At 48.3% G+C, this 18,355-nt stretch overlaps 1 protein-coding gene across 6 annotated transcripts in view; it reads left to right on the top strand.

Annotated features, from left to right (window-relative positions):
* The first annotated feature begins 2,675 nt into the window (after positions 1–2,675).
* The window catches only part of TDRD7 (tudor domain containing 7), a 46,009-nt gene continuing 30,329 nt past the window's right edge, over positions 2,676–18,355 (top strand). For 2 of the 6 annotated variants that reach the window (XM_033084744.2, XM_033084739.2), the window contains exons 1-4: positions 2,676–6,464; positions 7,751–7,975; positions 15,078–15,219; positions 16,312–16,525. In XM_033084744.2, the coding sequence (XP_032940635.1) occupies positions 7,769–7,975; positions 15,078–15,219; positions 16,312–16,525 (563 nt within the window). In that variant the 5' untranslated portion in view covers positions 2,676–6,464; positions 7,751–7,768. The remainder of the gene's footprint in view (positions 6,465–7,750; positions 7,976–15,077; positions 15,220–16,311; positions 16,526–18,355) is intronic. The other 4 variants (XM_033084741.2, XM_033084743.2, XM_033084742.2 and 1 more) reach the window with 4 other exon arrangements.

Below are 18,355 nucleotides of genomic sequence, written 5' to 3'. Positions count from 1 at the left end.
ACATCTATAGATTTCGAGTAGCCAGAAGATACACAAGAGATAAACCATTAACTAACCATTAACGGCCATTAACGAACATCCATTAACATTACAACTTCCATTGCAGTTGGAGACACTTGGGCTGGAAAAAGATTGTTAAGAAACCGAAGAATGAAGATGTAATCATCAAAGGTGACCAATAACCAACAGGAGAATTAATACTAAGAATTCTGTAATTTCATATCAATGAATGTGAATTTCTTTGGGTTTTGTCTGTATAAATATGTGAAAAGTCTGGTAAAAACCATGTGTGATGGAATGATTTTCACTACACAATCCAGGCATGTGTGAATGAAATAATTTCTGTTGCACATCCTGGTCAGAAAAACATCCTGAGCAGCATAAAGTAATGCCTTGATTCTCTGACACTGAAAACGTTGTTGGAGAGTTTCTGTTTCCCACAGTTTCTGTGACACCATTTCTTCATACTTCATGCCTGTACTTCTCTATGTTTCTTGCATCTCAAGGCCTTCACACCTGGCCCCTATTTCTCTGACTACATCATTGTGTTAGCGCTGCAAATATCTCTTCGACACAGAACAAGTGTGTCCAACAATTCTCTGTACAAAATTATGACCACATTAGACCAAGAGAAGGAAAAGTGAAAAAAAGAGTCAGACCTGCTTTTCAAGGCCCAGGCTACTGTTCTGGGCAGTGGCGTAGGTACTATTTCCAAGGCCTTGGGCTGCGGGCTGTGAAGCTTGCCCTGTAGAAACTTCTCTTGGACTACAACCTTGTTTTACACATTTTGGCTGTGACAGTTAGATTTAGCACAGTTAAGTATAAAAGTGTCTAAAACCTATGAACAAAGAAGCTTTAAAGAGAGTGCTCCAGCCTTAAGATGGCTGCAATTCCCTCCTAGCAAAGAGAGTGTTGTAACAATATGTCTAGGGGTCACTAACTGTATTGTAATTCTGCAATATATTGAAAATTCTAGAGTCTGCAAAATTTAACATGCATTTTTACTGTAACTGCTGTATTGCCCTGCTAAATGGGAAGCCCTTGTAAATGAAAATAGCTTCAAATTAGTAAACTTTGTATTAAACATTGGATCCTCCATGTGTGGATTTTCTAAAAATGCTTTGTCAGGGGATAGTGGACTCTGGTGGTAAGCAGTCTCTGGAGGCGTAGCAGTTGTAGCAGAAGGTGGTACTCACCACTGGGAGCCCCTTGCAGGCACACCCCAGTGAGGTTCAGCAGCTTCACCTCTTCTGTGGCATGTACCCTCCTGTGGGGCCAGCCTCTGGCTTGGTTTTGGCAGACGTCCACTATTCAGTGACCACACAGCTTGGCCTGATGCTGCTTCCAGTCTGGCTCTCAGAAGCGACCATCTACAGAGTGAGGAATGCTGTTGCAGGTGACATGCAGGGTGGCAGGGTCCCTTGATACAGGATGCTGAGGGGCTCTCCATCACTAGTAATCACTTACGTGGGAACAAATCAGCCATGTGCTTGGAACGCTGAAGAACACGGTGAAAGCCGACCCTGTGGGTCTACAGCTTCCAAGTATGCAGCAGTGCCCAAAGTGCCTATGCAGATTCACTCCACCTGGAGATTGGCAGCAACCTGGATAAGGACTGGGCAAGCACAGCCCTCCTGAGAAGGGCTGCAGGCCCAAGACAGTGCAGGCAGGCATCCACCAGCACCTCCTTGATGGAACATGAACCAGTGGAGTGGTTTTCATACAAGGTGACAAGAGAGAGCTCCAGCTGAAGAACTAAATTCAGTGGGTTTTGGTATTCTGAAGTTGACGCATTTAAGTGAATTAATTAAAGATCTGCAGGAGTACTGCATACAGTTCTGGTGTCCCCAGCCCAAGAAGGACATGGAACTATTGGAACAAGTTCAGAGGAGGGCCACAAAATTGCTGAAAGGACTACAGCACCTTCCTTATGCGACAGGCTGAGAAAGTTGGGGACTATTCAACCCTGGAGAAGACAAAGTTGTGTGGAGACCCCATTGCAACCAGCATCTGAAGGGTTGTATAGGGAAGCCAAAAAGGCACCATCATGAACTGTAGAGGCAGGACAACGATTATCAGGTACAAACCGATAGAGGGGACATTTAGGTTAGACATTAAGAGGAAACTTTTTGCAGTGAAGGTGGTGAGACACTGGGACAGACTGCCTAGGGAGACTGTGGATGCCCCAACACTGGCAGTGTTAAAGGCCAGGCTGGGTAAGGCCTTGAGCAACTGGTTCTAGTAGAAAGTGTCCCTGCCCATGGCAGGGGGGCTTGGGAGCAGATGATCATGGACCCCTCAACATTCTATGATTGTCTGCAGAAGAGAAGCGCGGAGCTGTTATTTCTCAGCCGCTCCCTCTTGAAGGCGACTTTGGCTGCCGCCTCGTGACAGCACTGAGAGTTCAGCGGTTCCGTGGGAAGACTGCACGGCACCTGAGGCGGCACGGGCGCGACTGGAGGGCGGCCCGCGCAGAGCCCGGCACAGCAGCACGGTCTGCCCGGCTGCCGAGGCCCAGGGCACACGTGGCCCTTCCCGGCAGCGGCAGGACACCGGTGCCGCGCAGGCGCCCGGGGCCGCGGCGGGCGGGGCGGAGGCGGCGGCCGGGGGGGCCCGGGCCGGTTGGGCGGTGGCGCCGAGCGGCCGCGCAGCCCCTCAGTCCCCGGCCCCGCGCAGGGAGGCGGCGGCTCCGGCTCCGCCCGGCTCCGGGCCGGCCCGCGGCGGCTACAGCAGCAGCACGGGAGGAGGCTTTGACCGGTGCCTGCAAGCCCCGGGTGGAGAAAGCGGGAAGGAAGGAGCGAAACCCCATCGGGCGTAAGTCCTCGCGTCTGAGGGGAGCGGCAGCGCGGAGGCACGGGCGCTGCCAGCCGGCGGGAGGCTGCTCCTCCTCAGTGTCCTCAGCGGGGTGACAGTGTCCCGTCTTTGGCGGGTTAGTGGATGCTTTCTGCCTTCGGACACCTGTGTTCCCCAGAGGAGTGTCTGTAGCCTGCGAAAAGCGAGGCTGTCAGGGAATGCGCCCCTCCCTGCCGGAGAGCTGTCCGGAATTTCCTCTTTTCCCCAGCCTGGCTAGTGATCTGCGGCGCGGGTCGCCGTTCTGCGCATTCTGAAGAAAGTTTCGATTCAGATGCTGGCAGAGGTGGTTTGCGCGATGTGCGCTGACTTAGTGATGATGAAGCGGCTCGGGCTCTGTTTCCCGTGCAGTGTCCTGCTGTCTGGAGGCACTGAACCGCCGGGAAAATGTCGTAACTGCTGAATGACCTAATGTTAAAGCCGCTTAAATCAAAAACGATTTTTAAAAAGCTTCGGAAGCTACTGTGAGCTGTCTGTGTAGTTTTCTATTAACGTGTCGGTTTTGTTATCGTTACTGTCTTACAAAGTCTTCTGCGTAATTGCTGACTGTAGGAATGGGAAGATTGTAAGGTGTGGCTTGAGACTGGATTCAGTTTAACCTTTGTGCCCTACTATCTGTCACTTCGTTTAACATGTCCTCTTGATTACTTCTTACAGTATAGTTTAGGGAGATAGACTTTACAATATGCCGTTTGTTACTGATGTCTGGAAAGGCTGACCCGGAGCAGAGACTAGACAGAGCAAAAGGAATAAAATAGGTATTTATTGAAAGGATGCACCTTGGGCGGTGCGAGAGCCTTGCCGGGGCTACAGCCAAGTCGAATCCAAGATGCATTCCAGTCTCGAATATTGCAGTTCTGTAAGTTTTGTTTCATCCACATATTGGGGTCAATTATCCAACCACAGCTTCAGGTTATGAAGTCTCAACCCTTTGGCTTGCCCCTTTCCCTCACTGTTATTTATGTAGTTTGGGTAACTGGTGTCCTTGAATGTCTAGCAGGGTAGGGGTGTTTTGTCTAATCACCCAGGGAAAAGACCTTACTAACACCTAAAATGTTTCAGAGTTACATACCAAACAGCAGAGAGTCTGAAAAATATAATAGCTAAAACCCAAGGCATCACTATTTCTGATATAAATTGGCTATTGTATTGGTATACAACTGACGTGTCTGATGTTGATGTCATTATGTCATTCCCCCATGATCCTCCATTTCTTTTTTTAGTGAAATTTTTTTCTTTTGGATCAAATTTTCAAACTGCCATTCCAGGTTATTTTAGATATTCTTCATCACTCCTTGGATGTAGTGCATGTACTCTTAATTTTACCTAAGCAGGAAGATAAACTCAGGAGGTTTAGGCAAGAGAACTTTCAAGAGCCATGTTAACCAAACAAGAAATCATGTCTATGACTTAAGAGACAGTAGACAAAAAAGCCCCCAAAAGTTTCTAATCAGCTTTTCCATGTCTCTTGAATGAATGTAGCTTAAAAATAGCTGTAGAGTGGAGTGGATTTTTTTGCTGTAGCTCTCAATACTTGAGTGTATGGGATTTTTTTTATATGATCAGGACTTTACAACACATACACATTTCTGTGACGCATGACATAATTTAAAACTGAGTGGGTCTGAAGGAGATGTGAACCACATGTGTCTTTTTCTTCTGGCAGGTGGCAATCACGACTTGTGACTCTTTGAAGCTCAGTGCACCAGCTGCAAAGTCTCTGAAAGGATGAGAGAAGGATGCAAGTGGCCAGTGTAGATTTGCCCATTGCTGTGTGGAGATGTGCAGGTCCAGCATGTGCTCCTCCTCCTGGGCAGTGCCTGTTTTGCACAGAGGGCAGCTCTGAGAGCAGCTGTTGCTGAGGAATTGTTGCAGGATCAGTCAGGGAAAGCCACTGGAGCAGCAAAGGCAGAAATTGCAGTGTGTGTTTGAAGACATGTATTGTCTGTGCTGTGTGTATGGGTGCAGGGACGTGGGCGTACCTGTGTGGGAATAAAAGTGTACAGAGAAAAAGGTGTGGTTGTGTGAGTAAAGTGCTGTGTGTGCATGAAGTGAAACTGTTGTAGGAACGGTGCAGAAAAGGACTTGGTGCCTCCTTGCGTGGTGCCAGAGCTGGACCATCATGAAGTTGGGTGCAGGAGGGGAGAGACAGAAGTGTGTGTGGTGGCATGTGAAATGTGCTGTGGGTTGGGATTTCTGTTCCTTGTGGACTTGGTGCGTTGTTGCCCAGAGTGATTTCCCCAGGAAGGGAAGGGGTGATGGGAGAGGGTGTGTTGTGCAGAGCAGCCTTTCACGGGGTCCCTCGTGGCAGCAGTGCAGATCTGAGAGAGCCTGGCACGGGTACGTGGGCAGGAGTCGCTCGCCTTGGTGTGCTGGAGGAGGGGCGCTCTGGTGCTGTGGCTGGAGCTGGAGCATCTTGAGGAGGGTGAGGTGGCTTTCTCCTGAAGCACTGCTGTGCTCATGCTGCACGTGAGTTGCTGGGGGAAGAAGGCAAGGCGCGTGAGGTGCAGCGGTGTGCTGTGCTGAGTGCTGGACTGGAGCCTGCGTGCAGCACAGGCTTTGAGAGCAGGGCTGTTGCTGGGCTGTGTGAGAGCTCCGTGTGCCTTTGGTCCATGGCCGTGGCAGGGACGTTCCCGTGGTGGGAGCGTCCCTGTGGTGAGCCAGCGCCTGGGAGGAGGACGCCCAGCTGGGAGTGTGGAGCCTGGCCTGCAGCACTTGTGCCTGGCGTGCCCCAGCACTCCATGGGCGTAGCTGGGTGTTCCTGGAGAAGGCCTGAGTGTGTGCAGGAGGGTGAACTGGGGGGCCAGGAGGGCTTTAGGTAGCGCTGGCTCCTGCTTTGAAACTGGCTGCTGTGCTGCCCAGACCTGCCGGGCCGGAGGCCTGGCTGGAAGGTTTCTGCCACCATTTTGTGGGAGGGAGATGCCATTTTGTTGAGTGTTGCAGCCCCTGCTTCCTTGTAGCAGGAAGTACTCAGATACCAAAATATTTATATGCAGCACAAGCGTAGGGTATGTTGATAGTTGGAGATGTCTGTATGAAGGAGTGAATCAGTAGATTTCTACTTAGACTTGCTAATGGTATAAATTCCTAGAGGTATATAAAGGAGACATTTGTAAAAGCCTGAGGTAGATAAAGCAGTCTTTCTTCAGAGCTGATGGAATGAATCTGTTTATGTGAATGAAAAGCATTGCACAAAGGTAAAAGGCAGGTCCAGGCCTTCTGCCTTGCGTGGCTGCAGGAAAAGCACGGAGCTGTTCAGGGAGCAGCCAAGAGTTGTCACAGAGCAGTGGGACGTGCCCGAGGGCTGTGGAGCTGTGTGAGGTGGCTGCCAGGCAGGCCTCAGCAAGCACCGTGTCCCATGGCCAGAAGAGTTCTGTCCCTCACTCCAGGCTGAGCAGGCTCCATGCCTGGGTGGAGCCCAGTGGGATGTTCATGCAGTGCATATCCTGGGGTAGGCTCTGGGCATCTCATGGCCCTACCAAACATGAGCAACACAGGTTGAGAAAACAGAACGCCAGAACAAAATCCCTGTGTCAGAGGATCACATGCTTGGCGACTCAAGTTGTATTTTCTCTCTGAAGAGTCTGTGGAGTCAAGGCGTTTTGCACTTGTGGGTAAGACGTTGCATGCCCCAGATGCATGCTGTTTTCGTGGTGGAGCTGAGACGTGGGCATGGGTCCAGGTGCTGGCTCAGGAGCATGTGGAGCAGCTCTGGTCTCTCTAGACGAACACTCACACCACAGAGTGTGGGGTGCTATGTCAGGGGGTGATGGTTGTGCTGTCTCACTTTCAGTGGAAGTTCTAGTCCTGCAGGTCAGCAGGTCATCAAATCACAGAATATCCTGAATTGGAAGGGACCCACAGGATCATTGTAATCCAACTCCTGGCCCTGCGCAGGATTCTCAACGAATCACACCATGTGCCTTAGATATTCTCCAAGTGCTTCTTGAACTCTGTCAGACCTGATGCTGTGACCACTTCTGTGGGGAGCCTGTTCTAGTGCTCAGTCACCCTCTGGTTGAAGAACCTTCTCCTGATATCCAGCCTAAACCTTCTCTGACACCACTTCGGGCCGTTCTCTCGGGTCCTGTCATTGGTCACTAGAGTGTAGATGTCAGTGTCTGCCCCTCCTCTTCCCCCCCTACAAGGAAGTTGTAGAATGCAGTGTGATCTCCCCTCAGTCTTCTCCAGGCTGAAGAGGCCAAGTGACCTCCGCCACTCCTCCTATGGGTTCCCCTCACACTCCTTCAGCATCTTTGTTGCCACCCTTTGGACACTCTCTGGATAGCTTAATGTCTTGCCTATACTGTGTCATCCAGGCTCGAGGTGAGGCTGTCGCAGTGCAGAGCAGAGGGGGACAATCGCCTCCCTTGCCCTGCTGGCACTGTTGGGCCTGATGCACCCCAAGGCACAGGTGGCCCTCGTGGCTGCCAGGGCACTGCTGACTCATGTTCAGCTTCCCACTGGTAGAACCCTCAGGCCACTTTCCAGGTACCTCTCATTCCCCAGTTTTGCACCATCCAGAATTGCCCAGTCCTAGCTATAGTATCCAGTACTTGTCTGTGTTGGGTCAATAGCTTAGCAGTGCCCACCCCTCTTCTGGCCCCGGGACCTCTGGTGATGGTCTGGCAGAGAACCTGTGCATGATGGCTGCTGCGCTGTGCTCCTGTCAGCACTTTTTGACAAGCTCATGCCCTATGTGTTCCATACCACGTTATGCTTGGCTTGCACAACCATGGCTCTACAAGTCTACCCAGAAGTATCAAAGTATCCACAGATGGGCCACTGAGTTGCTGCATTCTGGCTTGTTGGAGGGAGCTTGAATAGTAAAAGCAGTGATTTTAGCCTGTGTACACAAAAATGTTTTAATTTTTTTTCTCTTCTTTTTTTTCTTTTGGAGGCAGGGGTATAGGTGAAGATGCAGGAGCCAGAACTTGTTGCAAAAGCCCTGCGAGCTGTTCTTCATGCTTTTAAAAATGGCATACGTTTGTCAGAACTTCAGAGTGAATACAGATCCCTGACCAATGAGTTAATTCCCTTCAAGCACCTAGGATATGACACACTGGAAAGCTACTTGGAGAGTATCCCAGGAGTGGTCAGAATGGAAGAGAACAAAATGGGAGAGGTAAGAATCAATTACGGTTCCAAAATGGCTTTTTTGTTTGCAGAATATTCCTGGTTCATAGCTTTACCTCATTTTGTGCTGTGGACTTCTGTAGTGTGCTTATAGTGCACTAATTCTGGGAGAGATGGAAACTGTGATGTAAGATACTTAAGTGCTCCTTATTTTCTTGTCTCTGCATTCTGGACCCAAGGCTGTGTATGCAAATGTGTAAAGTTGCAGGGCTTTTTCCTGGAAATGTGAATTCTGAATGGAAAGATCACTTGTGTGACTGTGGAGATCTGGCCCCTTTTTGGAGGAGATACTAGTGGCTTGTCCTGGGACCTTAAAGAAGATTAACTTGTGTGTGTTAATCATCTCTTCTCAGTGGGGTTTAGCATCATTTTTTTCCCATAGTGAAACTCATAGGTGCTGTTGCTTATAAGCCTGACAGTGCTTGCTTTGGACTTAGGATTCTTGTTTGTTATGGGTGCAATAGAACTACAAATGCGTGCTGAGGTGAGGCACCTCATCTCAGTGAGGTGCTTTGCTGCAACAGTTGCAAGTGCCTCAGCTTGGCAAGCTGCAAGGGATAAAGGGTCATCATGCAGATCAAGGAAAAGCAGATCTTAGCAGAGGATTGGTGTGGTACGAGAGTTGTCCCTTATTCCTTACTCTTGCTGCCCTAGCTGTGTCTCCTGGTGGCTGCCACATTGGAAACAGCTTGGTAGGACCACAAACATCCTTGCCCTATAGTCTGGACTTCCTGGTTAGAAATCAGAATGCATTATTTTGATGGCTGTTGTAGCTATGAGACTTGCAGATGATCTGCATGGCAAGCTTGAGGCCTCTCCCTCGTTGGAGCTGTGTTGCAGTTCCTGAAGTCTTTGTAGCCTGAGGCAGAGCAGAAAGCTGGTGGATGTTTGGCACAATGTGTGGCTGTTACAGCAGGTCTGAAGAGACAAGACTTAAGGCTGGACTTTTTTGTTTTGCTCAGCTGGATCAAGATGGCATCTGGGAACTCAGAACTAGTTCTCCCTCTTTTGCTGGATGGTGACAATACAGTGAGGGGTATCCTGGATTTTGTCTCGATACCTGGAAATGTGGCTGTTTTTAACCAACCAGTTCCTGTTCTGCAGATTTACATCAGGATTTGCCCTTTTACAGCAGATGCACAAGTTTGGGATTCATTTTTTTCCAAAGCCTGCCTCAACTGCAACTACGTCAGTAACAAGATTGCAGGTACCTCAGATCTGGGAACATTTGTGATCCTGCAATTAAATGCTTCCTCGTGGTGGTTCTGGCAGACAGCCATCTGTTTCTAACTAGGGCCTTGCAGGGTGTAATCTGGTATCCTCCCATTCCCTTGAGAGCCTTGTTTATCCACTAATATGATGTGTACTGAGAGCCTTGTGAACTCTTGCATACCACTAAGGGCAGTGACTTCTTTGTGGCAGCTGTTACAAGAGAGTGAAACGTGGCTTTACAAGGTGAAAAAGGAGAAAGTGACTAAACAGGGATCTTGACACAGTTGAGGAGGGCTCACTAAGAGGATGCACCTTGTTGAACACTTGGGAGGCAGGACAGGTGCCAAGGAGAGGTGCCCACGTTTCTGTTTGATGACACTCCTGTTGCCACTATCCGTAATGTCCCCATGGCAGACATTAAGCAGAAGGTGGCAAGCATGATTATGCACTGATGTGGGCTGCTAAACTACCTGGGACTGCTCCCATGTCCCTTCCTGTTACAGGACCTTATATGTCATTATAAGCCTGTTCTCTTTGTTCACCTCTCTCCAGAATATTTGAGTTCCATTACAAGCTGATACCATAGCTCAGAGTCCACACAATGCTGTTGCCAGAGCAGCTCTTCATGACTGGAATACCCAGAGCTCCAAAATATCTGTCAAGACCCTTGCTTGCTTCTTCCTTTAATCCCCTTGTGGCCACTGGGGCAGGACAGCAAAGACATGCACATCCAGGGGTTCTGGTAGAAGTTAATGATCCTGACTTAAGTCTAGATCACCTTGAAAGGACTTTTCTTACTGCTAGGTCAGCTCTCCAAGATGTACCACAAGAAACACGCTCATCAAGGAATAGTATAAAGTAGGCAGTAAATAATACAAGTGCCACGTGGTACGTGCTGCTTTGAGTGTTTGTGGGAGATGAATATTAGCTAGGAAACTGAGGCCAAACAGACTGATTATCTTGGGAAGACAATGATATAAATTGTCCTTTGTTCCTCTTGCTACTGGACACTAATTTAGCTGTCTTTAGCTGAATGTGGGAAAGATTAAAGCGGGTGACTTTTTCTTTATGCAATAGGTATGGCCTCCAGTTTCCAAAGAAGATGAGAAATAAGTTCAGTACACAGAAAGCACTGCAAGAGGACACAGTATTGAAATACTGTGCACCTGCAACAGGTGGTTGCATCATTTCAAGGAACCCTATTTTGTTTTGCTTCATATGCATTTATAAGAAGTGTGTTGTTGTACCTTCCTCTAAGGAAACTGTGACCTCTGCTTGAATAATTAAGCTCCTTCTAGAGGAGAAATTTGAAGACTACTTTGCTCTGCTCATCTCCCCCATCCTTTTTTACATCTAAATTCATTTTAATTCAAACCATTTTGTTAAACTTTATCACTGTGAAACAAGCAAGGAGATGCTGAAAATTACTTAGAGCATTAGTGACAGGAAAAACCTGACGTGTACCAAAGATGTGAAAATGTGCATTTGTAAACCTATGATAAACTGTATAGGGACAAAAAACTTTTTTTATTGAGACTTTGAAAACAAAGGTCAAGTGATCCATCCCATGCTTCCATTCCTGTTAGCTCATATGCTTTTCTGGAAGTGGGCTCAACTGAGCACCTTTTGGAAGTGCCAGTACACAGCTGTCCACAGCTTGGGCTACAACCAGGAGAAGCTGGAGATCTTTGTGTTATTCAGGGCTGTGATCTCATTTGATGTCATGGGGAGTTGTTGCAATGGGTCACACAACCAGCATGCTGCTGTGGGTTGACAGTGGCTGCTGAGGAGTTATAGGCTGCAGTTGTGAATAGGAATTCCTGTTAGACTTTCCAAGGTTGAGAACAGCGAGGATGCTGGGAGCTCTGTCTTGAGACAGATAATGAGACAGCAAGAGCTTATGAGCTTATGAGTAGTGGATAGAACAGTGTAAGGGCAAGGTGGTGTCTATCTGTTAGAATGTCTTAGCTGTTACAAATGCCTTAGGTGGGAAGAAGTGGTAGACAAAGCAGAGGATGCCTGCTTTTGACAACCTCAAGAAGCCATGCAGGCTTTGATCCTCATGGGGGACTTGGGCCACTGCCATATCTGCTATGACATCCAAATGTGAGCAAGGCAGGATGTTTCTGGGGTCTGCTGCTCTCAACATGTTGACACATGCACTGAATCAATGAAGGGAGGTGCTCTGCTGGACACGGTCCTTGGAAACAAGGAATAATAATTGCAGATATAAAGGCTGGGAGGAGCTGTGTCTGTGAGCCTGAAAGGAGGGAAACAAAGCAAAAAGTAGGATCAACAATGCAGGACTTTAAAAGAGCAGATTTTGGTGTGTTCAGGAATCTACTTGGAAGACTCATGGAATACCGTCCTGAAGAGAATGATCTAGGAGAGGTAGTGAGCTTTCAAGGATTGCCTCCTCCAGTTTCAAGAATTATATGTTCCAGCAGTGGTGGGGGGGGGAAGCAAAGGGGACAGGAGCACTGACAAAGCTGAGCCATAAATGAGGTGGGCATGAGGTGGGAGCAGGGAGTAGCAACCTGGGAGGATTATACAGATGCTGCCCAAACAAACATGCATGGACCTAAGAAAGATTGTGTTTACTCTTGATTATCTAAACAACTTGAAGACCAACACAAAGTGCCGTCCCCTTGAGAACAGGTTCCTCACTGCCAGTTCTGAGAAAGTGCTTCCAAAGAAACTCCCTAAAATAGCTAGTTAAGTATACAGGCAATGAGAGGAAACTGGGACAGGGATACAGGGACAAAAGAAAAACTAGAAGAAAGAAGGTACAGCAAATTACCTTCAGCCTTTTGCTGTGTTTCACTTCACTAAAGCCTTATCAAGACCATGCTCAAACTGTTGAGTGCAGATTGTTGCACAGATGTCTGTGAAAGGGTGAAGAGTGAAGGATTTCAGGTTGACCTTTCACAAAAACGGGCTATGACACAGTTAGAGGCTGCTCTATGACAAAGTCCCTCTCTTAAGCAAGGTACGTGTGGGTAGAGAAGAAGCTCCTGACTTAAATCTACCATTACAAGCATGCCAACAGGAGGTAGAAGCAGAATTGGGTGAGCTGGAAGGGGTATAGAGATATTATGGAAATAGGCAGAGGAAATGCAGGGCAAGGAAGTCTTATCCTTGTTGGGGAAGGATTAAGATAGGGAATATTTGGAAAAACTGAATGTGGACAAGTCCATGAGTTTACTGCAGTGCACTCACTGGTGTCAGTTACCTTGGAAAGGTAAGGTCATGGTTGTTTGTGGGAGGTTCTTGAGGACTGAAAGAAAGCACCACCCTTCACCAGGGAGGGTGAGAAGATCAGCCTGATGTTGAACCACATGTGGGAACGCTGTTCCAGACACTTGAAAGACAAGAAGGCGAGTCAGTATGGATTTACAAAGTGAAAATCATCTGTGACTAAATAAATACCCTTCCAAATTGAGATGATTTGGTTGAATGGAGAGCACTGGATGTAGTTTAACAGAATTTTGGTGGGGCTTGTAATATCCTCCTCCCTAACAGTGGCACAAAACCCGTTGGGAGACCACTTAAAAGTGATGTGCCTTGGGAGTAGATGGTCCTTAGGAACTGCTGTCTTTGGTGTTCATGAATTACCTAGATGATGGGACAGAGATCATCTTCAGCAAGTCTGTAGGTGACAGGAGAGACTGATAGAGGAGACAAACGTGCTCATTGTTCAGAGGAATCTCAGAAAGCTGGAGAAACAGAGCATCAGGAACACTGTGAAGTTCAGTATAGGGAAATGCCAAGCCTTGCACCTGGGGAAGAAAAACCCTATGTTCCTGTATAGTTTTGGTGTTCACCAACTGAAAAGTAGCTTGTCATAGAAATGCCCTGGAGTTCTGGTGGGTGCAAAGTTCACAGTAACGAGGTTTCGTTGCATCAAGGGAGACCAACAGCATCCTGGGATTCATTAGGAAGAGTTGCCAGCATTCTGATGGCTGTAGTTATTCCCCTCTGCCCAGCAGCAGTGAAACCACATCCTGTTTTAAGTTTCCCAGAACAAGACAGAGGTGGCCACACTGAAGCAAGTTCATGGAATGATTGTGAAGGTTATGAAGGGGCTGGAACGTAACATCTCTGATGTAGGACTCAGAGTGTGAAGATTGTGATGGAAAAGAGAAAACTCAGGGAAATCTTATCCATATGTCTGTTAAAGGGAGTAAAAAAACCTTGGATCCTGACTCCATCTCCAATTCTCATTGATATTCAGTGAAAAGACAAGAGACAAGAAAAACACTATGCAGCCTGAAATAAAAGCAGTCCCATGTAAACATTAAACCACCCACTTTTTTACAGTGAGACTGGCTAAACAATGGAAGAAGTTATTCAGAGTGGTTGAGAGTTCTTTGTCCTTGGAAGTATCCCACCACTTGGCTAACTAGGTCTAGTTGGTGCTGCTTTAAGCAAAGATGCGGTATGACATGGACTGTACCAGTGTTTTCCAGCCTCAGTTTTTCTGTGATTACTGGCATTTAATTACTACAGTGGTGAGACTACTGGATTGCTGTTTTTATCAGTGCTGACTGTGCAGCAGGGACACTGTCTGATTTTTAAGCAGGAGCTCCTGGGGCAGGAGAGCTGTCCCTCAGAAGGAGAGGCTCTCCCTGCAGTGGCTCTGTGTTGAGCCAGCCCAGCAAAGGTGCTGGGTGTGCAGCAAGGAGGAGGAGGGGGAAGGATGAACTGGAGAGAACTGTTGGAGGAGTGGAGTCTGGTTTCTAGTGTCATTATCCATTTTCCTGGGCTGTGTGGGTCACCCTGAAGACTTGAGAAGATGCCTGGAACTAGCTGTTGCTGCTTAGCAATCTCTTGCTTTTGTTGTTTTTCTGTTTTGATTACCCTATCTTGGTTGTGAGAAAAGATCGTTTTTGGAGCTGCTGTTTACTGAATTTCAGAAGTGCTGGGGAAATCCCTGTGTTTCTTTTGCCCTGCTGCTGTGCAAAATGGTCATCTCTGATGTTTGTTGGGGGCCGTGGCTAGCAAGACAGCAGTGCTGGACCCATAGCACTGCTGAGAAAGGGGCCTTCTACCACCACCACAGAACATGGCCGAGACCAGAGATGTCCATTTTTACTTTAGTGTTTTTGGGGTAACTGCTTGTGTGCTTATGGAGTCCTGGAGGAATACTCATCCAGCTGCCTCTGCAGCAGTTGAATGACCCAAAAGTTTGGGCTTTCCTCTTCTTTGTGAGGCAAAGTGCATGCCAGGCACATGGTCTGGTGCCTTGCCAAGGCCAAGTTCCTGTGTCCATCCACGGATGGCCTGTGGTGAGTGGATGTTGGGGCAAGAGGCCATGGAGTTGGGCAGGGAGATAGCTGTGGGCTTGTCCAAGGCTGGGTTGTTGTTGGGGGCCAGTCCAGTGCCTGTGAGACGATTGGTGCAGCCAGGATAGTTGTGCAGTTTCTTTGGTAAGTGGGGCAAAAGCAACCCTGCTTCACAGTCAGTGCTTCACAGGGTCAGTGGTGCCAGAACCTCTAGTGAGCCTTGGCAGGAGGAACAAGGACAGGCTGCAACCCCATGGCTTCCCGAAGTTATAAAGTGAGCTTTTGGGACTGTAGGTTGGGAGTTAGAAACCAGGCTGTTTCCCAGAGAGACCCATGTGGAAAGGTGATGGAGAGCCTCTGGCTGTTCGGTTTGGTGATTTCTGAGGTTCACTGAGGTTTCTTCTAGGATTTCACAAAAGGAGAGTGAGATCTCCAAGATCCATGTCTGCCATTGAAGCCTTTCCTGAACTGCCTGCTGGCCTCCATGATCCAGCAGTTACAGGCTTGGAAAGGGATACAAGTGATTCTAAGGGCTATGGATAAGCATGCATCTCACCAACTGCATTTTCCCCTGTCCTCTTCCTGTTCCACAAGGTCATTTGCCATGCTGTTAGTTGCAGTGAAACTGTGCGAGTTGCTCAACTGGTGGCCCGACAGAGGAGTTCCAAGAAGAAAACAGTCCGTCAGGTGAATTGTCAGATGAGGCTGAAGAACACATCTCCAGTCAGTTTATCAGGTAAGCCATAGGCAGGTCTCGAGGGCCTGCCTTTGTGAAAGAACTGTGCATCTGCTGTAGCAAAAGTCTTGGCTATGAGGGTGTGTCACCTACAGCCACGAGTTACATGGTCCAAGTGGAGACATCTTGGGAGGATGAGTATTCTTGACAAGGGTGCTCATATCTGAAAGCCATCATCAGAGAGAAAGCCCTTTTCAGGTGTGTGAGATGATCTTGAAAAACTAAGTCCTTGTAGGACCCTTGGCTTCACTTTCATCTTGCTTCTGAGAAACACAGTTGAGATGCAGGCAAGAAATGTGGCAATGAGCCTCCTTGTTCTTTAAGGCTGGCCTTGACCTGTTGGGGAGTGGGAGGATTGAACCATTCTCTCACAGTGAGGAGCAGTCCCTGCAGCCTCATTTGTGGCTGTTTCAATGGCTTCTGTTGCTGATGCCAGTGCCAGAGTGCCACAAAAGTTGTGATGCCCATTTTCAGCTCTTTTTACCTCTTACCTTTTGCATAAGCTGCTGTAGCAGTATTTTCCTAAAGTGTGGGTCAGGTTTTCCTCACTGCTGTGCTGTTGTGTGACTGTCTGTGGAACTGGGCCCAGGATTAGGCCCAGGCAAGACCCATTTGCATGTGGGCTGGCAGCTTGGAACAACAGCAGATCTCATACTATGTGTGTATTCCCTTGTTGTCTATAATGGAGTGTTTTCTGCTTCTTACTTTCCTACAAGGATGCTGGTTGGGAAGCTGAACTAGTGGCTCATACCCCGGTTAAATGACAGTGATTATAAAGGCAAGTTGATTCACTGTCTTGCACATCAGCCACCCTGGAAGTGTTTGAAACCTCCAAAATTGATGCTGTATATCCAGCATATAAACAGTGAAGTGACCAAGAGCTTCTTTATCCCAGTGTGGCCTGAATGCTAAAGTGGTGTGTTCCCGTGTGGGTGTAACTTGATCACCTCTGCTGTGTGGTGGAGTTCAGGTGCCCACAAGCCAGAGTAGAGAAGAAACCCTCTGGATGGCAGTATAGGAGGTGGCCGGGGGAGGTGGAGATAGTCTGGGTGGAGGAGAATGTACTCATGGCTGCAACTGCAAACTCTTTAGGAAAGCCCAAAGGAACTTTGCGGCAGCCCCGGTCTTTGAACATGCCAGAAGAAGGCAGTAAGAGGCCTGTTCCTCGCCTGCCCCGAGGCAGAGAAGTGGCATGTGGAGGTGTGAAACCTGTTGTGGAGAGTGCCCGATCTGCATTACCTTCTGCTGCTGGGAGTGGACCACCTAAAGAAATCCCCATGCAGAGGCATGTCACTGTGGTAAACAGGTCAGTGTATGTGTGTGTGTGTGTGCGTGCACAAGTGAGGGGAAATTAAGTGTGATGGACTCTTGGATGCTACCAGGCAAGCAGTGCCTTTTGGGATTCAGTGGGAATCCATACCCCTGTCCTTGCAGCCAGTGAAGTCTGAACATGGGATGATATCCCAGGAGGGAGACAGATAATGTTTTGCCTTTTTGGATGCTGCCATAGCTAGCCTGTGCTCTTAGCCTGTTCCCATGTTTTCTGGGGAGAAAGGTGTCACAGCAAGGGAGTATGGGGCTGTTGCCTGGGTCCAGGAGGGAGCTGTTGTGGCCATTGCGACAGAAAGCAGGATGAACAGATTTGTGTGCAGGGTCAGGTGGTGTGTATGTTGAGGGTGATGATCGTCTGCAGTGGCTGCTCTTTCTCTCTTGTTGGACTTCGTGTTGCAGCATCAGTGTTTGTGCCCTCTCTCAGCATGCTCAGAGCCAGGAGCCACCTGACCGTGTTTGGGTGAGCTGAGATGAGGGCTGGAGCTGCGGTTCTGCTGGGTTAGCGGTACATGCTGCTTTTCAGCCCCCTTTGAGCCTCTCTAATCCGGGTGGCTTAGTCAGCTGCTGCCCCATCATTTCTTTCTGTGTTGTTTTCGGCTGCCCTGGGCCGTCAGCTGACAGTGGTGAGAAAGTGTTTGCTGTTGCTCATTGTGGCTGTGCTAAGTCTGCTGGAGCTGTGATTGTGGCAGTAATCCTCTGCAGGGGGAGGACTCCAACCCAGGCTGGGTTGGAAGTCAGCCTGGCGTTGAATGGAAATGGCAGTGACGTGCCACTTCCACGGCGGCATAGCTGTGAAGTGGCCCAGAGCAGCAGAACGGCTTAATCCTTGCTGTGGTGCTCTTTCTGGAAGATCCACAGAAAGCAGACGCGTCCTGCCCCACTCACCTGCATGAGTTCCATGTGCCTTGGGGTCTGTTGTGCAAAGGAGAGAAGGACCAAGCCATCCTACTGTAACTCAGAAAGTAGGAGCAGCTGTGCTTGGGCCTTCCCTTTTCTGTGTGTGCAGATGAGCTGCATTTTTTTAAGTGGCACTTCCCTAAAAGGCAGGGGCACTTTGCCTCAAGCAAAGCAAAAACAGCACGTAAAGTTTTCTCCAAGTTTGTTACTGTAAGGAAAATTCAGGAAGTATTTTATAGCATTTAAAGATTTGTAGTGTGTGAAATAAAATTAGGTTTATGTCACCCCTCTTCTGGCTATTCTCAATGTAGTCTGCTACATCTTGTGTTATCTTTGTTCATCTCTAGCAGTCTCTCCTGAGTTCCTTTTTGGTAAGTGTTCTGCTTTTCTTTCTGTTTTCTGTTTCTGCCCTGTACAGTGGAGAAGATACAAGAAAAATCTGCTTTGGCCCATGTATTTTTGAGGAAGAGACATCTCGTGCTTTTGCAAAGTCTAAATACTATCCTGTTAGCTTGGGTACAAAGTGAAGGGAGAGTTCAGGGAGGAGAGATTCATATTCCATGTGAATACAAAGTTGTATGTGACTGGATTAATTTATTAATTTGTTTCAACTTGGCCAGTTTGGAGCAGGACTGGCAAGATGCAAGTATTCTTGCTGCTGGGGACATTTTGTCCCTCCTGAACTTTGTAGTTGGCTTGTACTTAGGAGTTGCAGGAGGGAAGGCTTCTTTGAGGCGAGAGGTCCTGACTTCAAAAAACTGCCGAATGAGTGGAGTTATGAACAGCATTCCCAAAAATCCTGGGCTGACAGCAGCCTCATAGTTATCTGGTGCCGACTTGAGGGCACTGTTCCCTGCAAGGATGTCAGCACATGCCTGCAAGAGTGGCTGAGCCTTCACAGCACAGG

The sequence above is a fragment of the Catharus ustulatus genome, chromosome Z (assembly GCF_009819885.2).
Source record: "Catharus ustulatus isolate bCatUst1 chromosome Z, bCatUst1.pri.v2, whole genome shotgun sequence".
In the NCBI taxonomy this organism is placed as follows: domain Eukaryota; kingdom Metazoa; phylum Chordata; class Aves; order Passeriformes; family Turdidae; genus Catharus; species Catharus ustulatus.
Note: the sequence above shows the minus strand (reverse complement) of the source record. Positions and strands in the feature narration are given on the sequence as shown.